The 11,464-nt window shown below is 41.4% G+C and overlaps 1 protein-coding gene across 1 annotated transcript; it reads right to left on the bottom strand.

The window, feature by feature from the left end:
- Positions 1 to 7,680: 7,680 nt before the first annotated feature.
- Positions 7,681 to 8,916, bottom strand: LOC121986733 (pentatricopeptide repeat-containing protein At1g55890, mitochondrial-like). Its single transcript, XM_042540677.1, has one exon. It carries the CDS (start codon positions 8,914 to 8,916, stop codon positions 7,681 to 7,683), a length of 1,236 nt encoding a protein of 411 aa, XP_042396611.1.
- Positions 8,917 to 11,464: the final 2,548 nt, after the last annotated feature.

The raw sequence follows: 11,464 nt of genomic DNA, 5'->3' as shown, positions 1-11,464 counted from the left end.
AAAATAAAAAGAAATCATTTTAAGGGGGAGCTTCTATTAAGGGGGAGCTTTAATGTGTTTATGCTTTATTTATGCTTGTGCTAATTTATGCTTATCTTTATTGTATTTTTTTTTCTTAACTTTGAATTTCGGTTGGCATAATCAAAAAGGGGGAGATTGTTGGTGCGGGAAGCATCCGACGATCGAACTCAAGTTTTGATAATGGCAAAGGGATTCAAAGTTAAGTTTAATTGCTATCTAACGTTTTGAATGAGCTTGCAGAAAAGTCCTAAGTGTACTTAGGTAAAAGTCCTAGTTGTTGTTAGGCAGGTGAAAACCCCTAGGGGGTGGTAACCCTAGGTCATAGGGGGTGGTAACCCTACGTACAAAGTCTTGGCGGGTCGAGAGCTTCAGGCAAAAGTCCTAGGGGGGGTAACCCTAGGTGGAAAGTCTTGGTGTCGCGAACCAGGTGAAAGAATGGATGGGCCGGGAAGCGGAAGTCCAACAGAAAGTTCGGAAGCTTCGAACGCTGAGCAAAAGTCCAATCGATCTGGAGGATCGCACTGGCAACAAGTAAATCTCCTGAGTGGAGTAGGTGAGGACGCGTTCCCCGTAGAGGAAACAGTAGGCGTCGGGTCGACCTAGGGTTTCTGATTGGAAATTCGAAGTCAGACCCGGACAATCCAATGATTGTCAAGTATATCTATTATATTGTTTCTGTGCTAACTTTGTTTTGCAGGGTTTGTGTTTGGGACTAACACAATTTGCAGGAACAAAGGAGCAACTTAGAGCTCGAATGAATAGTATCTGAGGCGCTTCCATGGGGGTTGGAGGCGTCTCGGGTGCTAGCCAAAGCCAGCTATCCAGAGGCGCTGGAGGCGCCTCGGAGGAAGCTGAAGGCGCCTTGGACTAGGCGTTGGAGGCACCTTGGAGCAGCTTGGAGGCGCCTTCAATGGGATAAGGTGCGACTAGATCAGAGCTGATCCACGCGTGCAACTCGGTGCCCTGGAGGCATCTCAGACAGGCTTGGAGGCGCCTCCAGCACTGTATAAAAGGGGTCTTCGAGCAGCAGCTTACCACAACGAATTCTAGAGATCTCTACTACAACATGCTACTCCAAAAGACACCCTGAAGTGTTGTTGCAAGTCCCCGACGACCCGAAGCTTCAAGACTTTAATTCTGTCGGCGGTATAACTCTGTTATTGTTATTGCACTACTGTAATACCTTTGTAATTGAATTTGTGCGATATAGTTGTTGTCCACAGAAAGCGATCAACGATCGCGGGTCTTGGAGTAGGAGTCGCCCTAGGCTCCGAACCAAGTAAATATCTTGGTGTCTTTTGTGTATTGTTCTTCTTCCGCTGCAACTTCTTGATTGTTTTACCATTACGAAACGAGTGAAAGCCAAAAGCGCTATTCACCCCGTCTAGCGCTTTTCGATCCAACAAATGTTTGGGCAATGGATCATCCAATACCCTATGAGAAAATGGAGTAGCACTCGCTCAGGAGAGCTATCACTAGCTACCACTTTTCCTCTATACCCCTCTCAGATAGGTACCTCTCCAAAAGACTCCTGAGGTATTACTCCATGACCTAACTGTTCTTTGGTGTGTAAAAAAGAACTCGGGGACATTGAGTTGGTGAGAGAGGAACAGGAGGCAAGTGTGCAAGGTCCTCCTCCTGAACCCCTCTCTCCCTTCGATGAGTAGTCGTTGATGCTTCTAGATTGATGATGCCAACATACCACCAATGTTTCCTTGTTGTTGTTGCTGGAGTAGTTTTTGCGCCTTGGCATTGATGAACAACTCCAGATATTCTTACGTTAAGGTTATGGTATTGAGTTTTTCAGCTTCCTTCATCGCAAAGCTTCAGATCCAGGTAAGATGTTCCCATAAACGACTCCAAATTTGATCCTATATGAAGGCGATGAGATGGTGCATTGGCTTTGGTGAATGAATAATGACGAACTTCTCAAGATCTGAAGTAACTCCTTGATGATCTTACACATAGTGAGACGAGCCAACAAAGCATTGGTGACCTAAGTCCAGGGTAGGAATCCCTGGCTAGGCCCTTCGACGTTCAAGTCAGTCTTCTCTCTTGGAAAAGAACAGTAACAGAAAGTACAAGAAAATAGGGTTTCAGATGCAAGTGCTTGTGTTTGCGTACCTTGTCAATGGAGAGGATTCCCCTTTTATACTATCTCACATAACCTCCGCGATCGTAAGGTGGCCCTCGGTTTGTTAGAGTTTGTTAGGAAATGAGAGAAGTACAACCTAGACTTCGTGCAATAATCCTCTGAGAAATCTTTTTTCTACCACAAATGTACCCTCTTTGTCGTTTATGACTTGAATCCCTGATGACATATGCAAAGGAGTTTATCGCTGTAACTGATTAATGAAGAAGCTTTGAAAGAATGTTTCTCGACAATCTTACAAGACTGTCAAGAAGTTGTTGACTATTTATCTGCTAAATATATACTGGCCAGTCATTAAGCCGGTCGTATCTTAAGAATACCTTTTGTTGAATATATCTCGGTCGGTCATAGAGTCAATCATGCATCAAGAATACCTAATGTTAAATATATCTCGGCTAATCGTACATTAAGAGCACCTTCTGTTAAATATATCTAAGTTGGTCATAGAGCCAATCATGCATCAAGAATATCTTCTGTTAAATATATCTTGGATGGTCTTACATTAAGAATACTTTCTATTAAATATAATCCTGGTCAATCATTAAGCTGGTCATATACTAAAAGCTTTAGAAGGTTGAGTACCTTTAAGCTCGATCGGGCTTTGCCCGGTCGAGCACATACAAGTATCTTTATGCTCATTCGGTCTTCATTCGGCCGAACGTGTGCAAGAAGCTTTATAAGGCTGAGTGCCTTTAGGCTCAATCGGGCTTTGCCCGATCGAGTGTATATAAGTATCCTTACGCTTGTTCAATCTTCGTTCGGCCGAACGTGTGCCAGAAGCTTTGTAAGGCTGATTGGCTTTAGGCACGATCAAGCTTTGCCCGGTCGAGCGCATATAAGTATCCTTACACTCATTCGGTCTTCATTTGGCTGAACATATGACAAAAGCTTTATAAGGCTGATTGCCTTTAGGCTCGATCGTGTTGGATCGAATGAGTGCGATAGAGGGGGTGAATATTGATCTTTTAAAACTTTTCTTTTAAACGTTTGAAATAAAGTTGTGCAGCGGAAAGTAAAGACTCAGGTTCAGTTACTTGGTTTGGAGCCTAGGTCGACTCCTACTCCAAGGCCCGCGATCCTTGATCGCACCAATAGGCAATCCACTAAGATTCTTCTTCCCGAAAACCTCGGAAAGAAGAAATGCGTACAGTATGCAATAATATAAGATAGTAACAACCTACTATCTTATATGAGTTTTTAAGTGCAGTACAAAAATAAAGTATACCGATAGTATGTGAAAGTTGAAGCTCGGTCGGCACTTGCTTGCGTGTAGAAGAGTTGTAGAGTAGTAGCACGAACAGCAGCAGCTAGCACAGAAATGATCTTCGAACCCTTCAGATTTCGTTCTCCAGCCTCGAACCTTGAGCTCTCTTTTATAAGAATCATCGACGTTCGGTCGACCGATCCCTGGGTTCGGTCAACTGAACCAGCTGCTTTCCTTGCTTGATGCTGATTCGATCTTCGACATTTGATGTTCATTAAGGGTTCGGTCAACCGATCCCTTTGTTCAGTCGACCGAACAAGCTCCTTCCCTGTTCGTCAAATTTGTCGAGATCCACACTTATTGATGCATTAATGGTTGATTGTTCGGTCGACCGATCTATGTGTTCAGTCAATCGATCAGCTCAATTTCCTTTTGCTTCTGATCGATGCTGACCGAATTGGTCTGTGCTGAGTCATAAGGGTTCAGTCGATCGATCTTACTGTTCAGTCGACTGATCAAGTTTTGACTGGACACTGGTCTGTTTTGGTCTGATATGAAAATTGCTTTGATTTTGCCTTGTTCGGTCGACCGATCCTTCGGTTCAGTCGACTGATCCAATCGAACCTACAAAATAGTGTTAAATAATAATCCTGCAAAACAGATGTTAGCATAGTAATATAATAATACATAAGTAATATAAGACAGTAGAACTATCTTGATCTCAACTTGGAAACCTTCCCGGTTTCTTCAGTTGGATCAGCAACCTTAGGTTGTTCCCTTCAGGAACCCGACCTCACTGTCGCTCCTCCAGTTGTTTACCTCAACCTATCTGCCAAACTTTGATCCTCCAGATCTAGTTTGGACTTTTCACTTAGCCTTGATCGGCTCGTTAGGACTTTTCTCTTGATCTTCGGTCCTCTAGACCTCTCGATCACATCGCCAAGCGTTGGGTCATCTTGACCCACTTGGACTTTCACCTGGGTTCCACGATCTGTTAAGATTTCTCCTGCCTAGCTTCCACCTAGATCTTTCCTGGTCGAGTAAACAGCCTACACATTCAGTCAACTTGTTAGATCACAACAAGACTTAACTTGAACCTTTGACAACATCAAAACTTAGGCTTGATTCTAGTGCAACTTGCACCAACAGATCGATCTTTACCCAGTCGAGCATATACAAGCACCCTTATGCTCGTTCAATTTTCGCTTAGCCAAACATATGCTAGAAGCTTTGTAAGGCTGAGTGCCTTTAGGCTCGATTGGGCTTTGCCCGATCGAGCGTATACAAGCACTCTTACACTCGTTTGTCCTTCGCCCGGTCGAACGTATGCTAGAAGCTTTGTAAGGATGATTGCCTTTAGGCTCGATCGGGCTTTGCCCGGTCGAGCATATACAAGCACACTTACGCTTGTTCGACCTTCACCAGGCCGAGCGTACGCTAGATGCTTTGTAACGCTGATTGCCTTTAGGATCCATCGGGCTTTACCCGGTTGAGCGTATATAAGTATCCTTATACGCGTTCGGTCTTTGCCCGGCCAAACGTATGCTAGAAGCTTTATAAGGCTGGTTACCTTTTATCCTGGGCAGATTTATGTCTGCCCTGGAGCATACATAGAATCCCTTGGTCAGTCGGCCTTTATGTGATCCTTTATATGATACAGTTTTGATAAGGCCAAGCATCTTTGGGCCCCCTAGTCTTTCCCGCCCTGGCCTATACAAAGAGTCTTATGCTCGACCCAGTTTGGACGCCACCCCCTCCTCTTGACTTTGACTTCCACATCACCTGTAGGGTTCGTTCACCATAACCCGAATTAGTCAGAAAATGGTAGGTTAACTTCATTTCATCAACCTCATCACTGTTAAAATCGAATTCGATAGAGGTATACCATAACCCAGGGACAATGCGGATTTTGGGAGGGGAGTAGACTCTGCCATGGAGCAACAGATAGAAATTGAGGATTGAAAGTGAAAAAGGAGGAAGAACTTATTGGAAAGGAAGAGATACAGATGAACAAAGAAAGAAGAGCAAGGAGACGAGGAAGGTGATGGGGCTAAGGAAAAAAGTTAAGGGTTTAAAAATCTTGTGGGTGATCGACCTAGGCCATCCGATCAAGGGTGTTGGAAAATGAGGCTGCATCATGATCGTTGAATTTGAAAAGACAACTATCACATCAAATCTAAACAATCGGCTGTCACATCAACACATGACATTCGGTTATAGGTGACATTAATGGGGAAGCAGAGAGCATGATCACAGGGCATGACCAAGCGTGCTTTGCTTTAATGGTGGGGGATTTGAACAACTTTCGAGAAAATATGGTGACACCAGCAGTAGTTAAAAGGTAATATATGAAGTAAGTGGTCGGAACTAAGATCAGAAGGAAGACAAAAAACGGCTAAGTGTTGGTCGTGATACAACTAAGTCGCGGCTATAAATCCTTAAGCCAAAAAATATGACAACCGAGCAATGATTATAAACCCTTGAGCCAAAGAATGTCACAGCCGAATGACGGCTATAAACCCTTGAGTTAGAAAGCAACATCAACAGTCGAGCGACAGCTATAAACCCCTGAGTAGAAGACATCAATAGCTGAGCGACGACTATAAACCCTTGAGCCAGAGAATGTCATAGTCGAACAACGGCTATAAACCCTTGTGCTAGAGAAGATCATAGTCGAGCGACAACTATAAACCCTAGAACACTCAGAGGAAGATGGAGTTTCAGAGCACACTAATCGTCCAGTCAGTCGGACTTACAGTCTCCTTCTACTAGACTTGAGGGGAAAACTTGTGAAGCGATGGTTAAGAGGGGCCCTATCGAAGATAGGTTAAAGCACGGAAGATCGGCTGACGTGGAGGTCAAGGTCAAACATGGTCAAAGGCCCGGTCGCCAACTGGGCCAGATGAGCGGGAGTCCGGGTCGGCCAGGCAAGAAGGCCGAACAGCCCGCCCTCGGATGGTAAACGAAGTCAAGTGGTAATCGACAATCCATGATAATCCAGTCTCACCAACCGAGGAGGCAACCAATGGCAGTCTGAGAAGCAGGGAAGGAAACGAGCTAGCAGATCTAAAGGACATGACCGAGCAGTGTCGTCCCGACAGAGCAGCTTTCGGTCGGCCTTTAGCGAGACACGCCTACGTATCTCCTCGTATCCTTTTGGAAGTTTGCGCCACTGACAACAGAGTATGTTCTGCAAGTAAATCATACTTTAGAAGCTTCCAACCTATCATATCAAGGATTTGCATACTCATTTAAGGAAGATGTTACGAACATTTTTAGTCTTGTATTTTCCTAGGATATTTGGGAAAGCGCACCATGCCTTGAGATACATGTACATATACTACAGTGGCGTTATAAAAAGAGATTCTCATCTACAAGCGAAGGTATGCATAACTTCATTAGCTCACACGCTCTTTACTAATACGTTCTTGCTATTCTCCACGTCGGAAACTAACTTAAGCATCAGAGGACCAATGTCGGGATCCTTTCCCAACCCAACACTAATGATTTTGTGTTACAGACTTGTGTGAAATCTTCGCTTCATCAACCCACAAGCCACATCCCAAACTTACCATCTTCTCCGCTTTCAAACCAAAACAACTATAATTTTGAGAACTAAACAATTATAATTTTGAGAACTGTTGGATGTTATTCCAAACCATGTGACAACAGGATGCAGAATCATACTGGTTACAAAATATTTAACATTTCTACAGATAGGTTGAAACAAAAATGTGTTACTGCATTAGCAATATTAGATGTCTATTTCACAACATTTGGCAACAGGTAGCACAATCTAAGCTAGAGGTAACTATTCATAGACTCATTAAGTCACAAAAAGCATCATGGATTTGAATAGTTTAAGTATACGGTATTAACAACATGTCAAACTTGCTGAATCTAAAACAAACTAAGCAGCGACAAAACAGTTGAGAATGACCAAAACGATAAGTTTCTAGCTCATCGTGCCTTGAAGCAATCTTATTTGTACATAAACTACCAGAAGTTGCATCCGAAATTTTGTAACTAATTAGGCAATGTCCAGAGTGTATAACACTTTTTGCATCATGAGTCATTACATGTAGCCATATTCTTAGATTGGAGCAACAAAAGTATTCCTTATTGGAAGGAAGGCAATCAGATGTTCAATTGCACAGAAGAGCTAGATAATCAAAAGTTAAAGCATTGGCTCGATAACAAAACAAAAAAGTTACACAGCCCCAATATATTTCAAGTTTCCTGATAGCACAGCAGGCACCACAGACAAATGCAGCAACCAAGCCAAAAGAAGATGCTTCAGTATTCACCTATTATAAAGTCCTGTTGACATGTCCTTTTCAAATCCTAAATCTTCTTCCATATAAACCTTGAACATCTTAATTTGCTCTCCTTTCTTTTCCAAACTGGTCAGTAGAGTGTTGTATGTGTAACCATCAAGCGACAGACAAGTACCATTAGGTCTTTCGATACCTCTCATCCTCTCCCATACCTCCCAAGCGGAGTCTAGATTCCCTTCTTCGCAAAACCCAACAATCAAGGAATAGAAGCATGTTTTGTTTGGATGGACTCCATCTGATTGCATCACATCCAACAATTCTTCAGCCTGAGAGCTCTTACCTTTTGCACATAATGCCGCAATCCTACAACTATAGGTGTTCAAAGTTTGGCGAAATTTTTTCTTGCCGATCTCCTCGAGAACTTTTTCGAATCCAGAATCGTCCCTCATCTCAAGATATCCGTCCAAAACGATGTCATAGAAGACGATGTCAGGCTCGACTCCTTTTGCAGGCATTTCATCGAGCAAAGCAAATGCCTCGTCAACCTTGGAGCTAGAACAGAGAGCTTTGAGGAGAACATTGTAAGACTTATTGCCTGGGACGATGCTGTACTCTTTGGCACATCGGTCGATGGCCTCCTGAATGCGATCAACCTGCTTATTCTCCAGAAAAGCCGACAGCAGGGCGCAGAGCGAGCGCTCAGAACGCTTGCAGCCGAGGCTAGGCATGGCCTCGAAAAGGCGCACGGAGTGGTCGATCATTCCAGCGACGGAGTAGAGGGTGATAAAATGGATCAAGAATCCCTCCGACTTGGAGATGTCGGCGTTGGACTTGGCGCCCTCGAGGATGCGCTCGACGAGGTCACGGCGGCCGAATCGAACGAGCTTCTTGACCGCAGATTTATAAATTTCGCGATCACCGTAGAAGGAAGGGTGGTGCGCGGACGACTCGAAGAGGGAGACGAGGCGGTCGGGGTTGGACTCGGATCGGATGGCGGACTTTGCACCGGCAACAGCGTCGTCGGAAGACTTGGTATCGGTGGAGGCAGCTTTAGCGGAGAAAGTGGAGAAGTGGAGGTGAAGAAAGGGGATCGTTAGGGTTCGGCATAGCCCCGGCGGAGCCAGAGGAACTGGGGAAGTCTTGACAGAATGAGTGGGGGAGAAGCAGAAGGCGGCGTTGCCGGAGGAAGTGGAGAGATGGCGACGAAGAAAGGCGATTGTTAGGTTTCGACGCAGCGCCACCACAGCACGGAAAGTTCTCATAGTGTCGGTGTGGGTGAAGTGCGTTGCTCAGGGCTACAAGTAAGTATTTATTTATTTATTTATTTATAAATCCTTGAAGACGGGCCCGCACACTAAGTGGAGGAGTTTTTCGTAAGTGTTCACTTCTGTCTAAATCCGATCTGTTCGACTAATTCTAAATATCAGTTGCTAGGCGCCTGAGATCCTTGCCGACGGGGGCGGATCCAGGGGTGGCATCGGCGGTCAATTTTTTTTTTTTTTTTTTTTTTTTTTTTAGTTTTTGTCGGTGATGAAATCTTTAGTATTATAGAATTTCATCAGTGGAAATAGAGGATATCGCCTCTGGAGTATCCTACTTTCACATGATTCACAGGGTTCAACAAGCAATCGATATTTCATGATCAAAGGTGTAGTATTGTTTATAGTAGCGGTCCTTATATCTCGTATTAACAATCGAAAGATGGTCGAAAGAAAAAATCTCTATTTGATGGAGCTTCTTCCTATACCTATGAATTCCATTAGACCTGGAAATGAGACATTGGAAGAATCTTTTTGGTCTTCCAATATCAATAGGTTGATTGTTTCGCTCCTATATCTTCTAAAAGGGAAAAAACTTTCTGAGAGTTGTTTCATGGATCCACAAAAAAATACTTGAGTTCTCCCAATAAATCAAAAGTGTATCATGTCTCAATCTAACCGGAGTTCAAGATGATCCTTTTATTTATCATGATCTACCTCTCCATACTTAAATTCTTGGATCCGCCGCTATTTACCTACTGCATGAGACTTTATCGATGATCCTAACCCCTCCATAGAGATTGGGCATGCGTCAGATCCTCTCCGTACAGTCCAATGCTCATCTTAGCCCCTCGTCATACCATGAACTATGAATTCTTATTTTAGAGGCCTTCGTATTATTAAAAGGTTCTATTAAATTAGATAATGGATTAATTTTTTTAAAATATATAATAGCTAATTTTATATTTAAATCAATTGATAATAAAAAAAATATCCACGCCACTTAAATATTCTCAAGTTTTTTTTATCTTCTTTCCCATTCAATCATTTTTTTTCATTATCTTAACCCTACTTCTAAATAGAAGAAAACAGAAAATCTAGAAATAAATCTCTTTTTCTATTTTGATTCTCATTTTTTTTCAATGTTTTTAAGTGTTTTTTTTTTTTTTGCGTATGTTTCAAGAAAGTTGTAAACTTGCGGCACTTACCTCATTCTTTTTCGTTCCGTTGAAATCATTTATTTTTTTTTTGGACTTAATTTTGAAATTTATTGAAAATATGACCTTTGAAATATTTAGAAATGATTAGAAAAGGGTAAAAAAAAAAAAGAGGATTTAAGTATGTGCTAGTAGCACTTTAGGCCATCGATGGGATAAGAAGAATGCACACTCAAAATAAGAGGTTGTCATCTTTTATGGCCTCAAAGCAAATAAAAATAATATTTAAATAGTTGACACAAAAAATATGTGGATTAGTAATTTGAATTAATTTATTGATGTGCAGCCGTATAAAGTTCTGGTTAATCAGTTTTTGAGTATGCTTAATTGTGGACTTGTGGTTAATTATTATTTGAGTATGCTCAATGGATGGATCAATGTATCAATAATTAGTGTTCTAAAAGTAATATATTTATTACAATTATTAAAGTTATAATCCAGAATGTTTTATGCATCAAAACTGCTTAATGTAATAAATCCTATCATCCATTAATTTGAAAATCCTAGATATATTTGTTAGTATTTAAATTATATTTTGTTTTTGTTTTGTTAAATTTGCATTGTGAATTATGATGAGAAAAAGAAAATTCAAATATGGAAGATCGAAGAGGAAAAAAAAAAGATAAGAGATTCTTACAAAATCACTCACTAGGTCCATAGAAAGAAATATAAAACAACTTCCATAGTTGAAGATTTGACTATTATTATAAATTTGGATCAAAATTTGAATATTTAGAATGTAGTTGTTGATCAAATTTTGACTAAGAATATAATTTTGAATGATGAGATGCAAGTAAATAATAATCATGAAGGGACTGAAATTGAAGAAATAATAATAATGGAATGAGGGATGCAAATGATATTGAAAATTTAAATGATAATATAGAGATGAGTTGTGAAGAATTACATGATTTATTTGATCTGAGAAATTGGGAGAATAATATGCCTCAAAGAAAGATTGATTTATTATTAATAGAGAGAGGTTCAAAAAGAGTTATGGATATCGGGTATCCGATTAATGACCACGGTAGAAGCTTCAATGATAGACATTGTTGGTACAGTTTGTACTAATAATCAAACTCAAATTTTGATGTATGAGAAAGGTTAAAGTTAGACTTGTGTTTTCTAACATATTTACCAAGTATATAGGACTGAAAGACTTGATATGACCTGAAACCAAACTAATGTCCAGTTAGGTTTGGAAGACCTGATAACAGGCATAGGAAGACTAAATAGGTTGATATTTGGCAAGAAATCTAGTTGGGTCAGTGGAACCTGACAATTGGTTGGAGTCCAAATGAGGCATCTGGTATGAAGACCTGGTGAGTTAAGAG

This window comes from Zingiber officinale, chromosome 5B (genome assembly GCF_018446385.1).
Source record: "Zingiber officinale cultivar Zhangliang chromosome 5B, Zo_v1.1, whole genome shotgun sequence".
In the NCBI taxonomy this organism is placed as follows: domain Eukaryota; kingdom Viridiplantae; phylum Streptophyta; class Magnoliopsida; order Zingiberales; family Zingiberaceae; genus Zingiber; species Zingiber officinale.
This window is presented reverse-complemented; position numbering and strand designations above follow the sequence as displayed.

Coding starts and splice junctions, on each gene's coding strand:
- LOC121986733 (XM_042540677.1), bottom strand. CDS start 8,916: ATGAGAACTTTCCGTGCTGTGGTGGCGCTGCGTCGAAACCTAACAATC.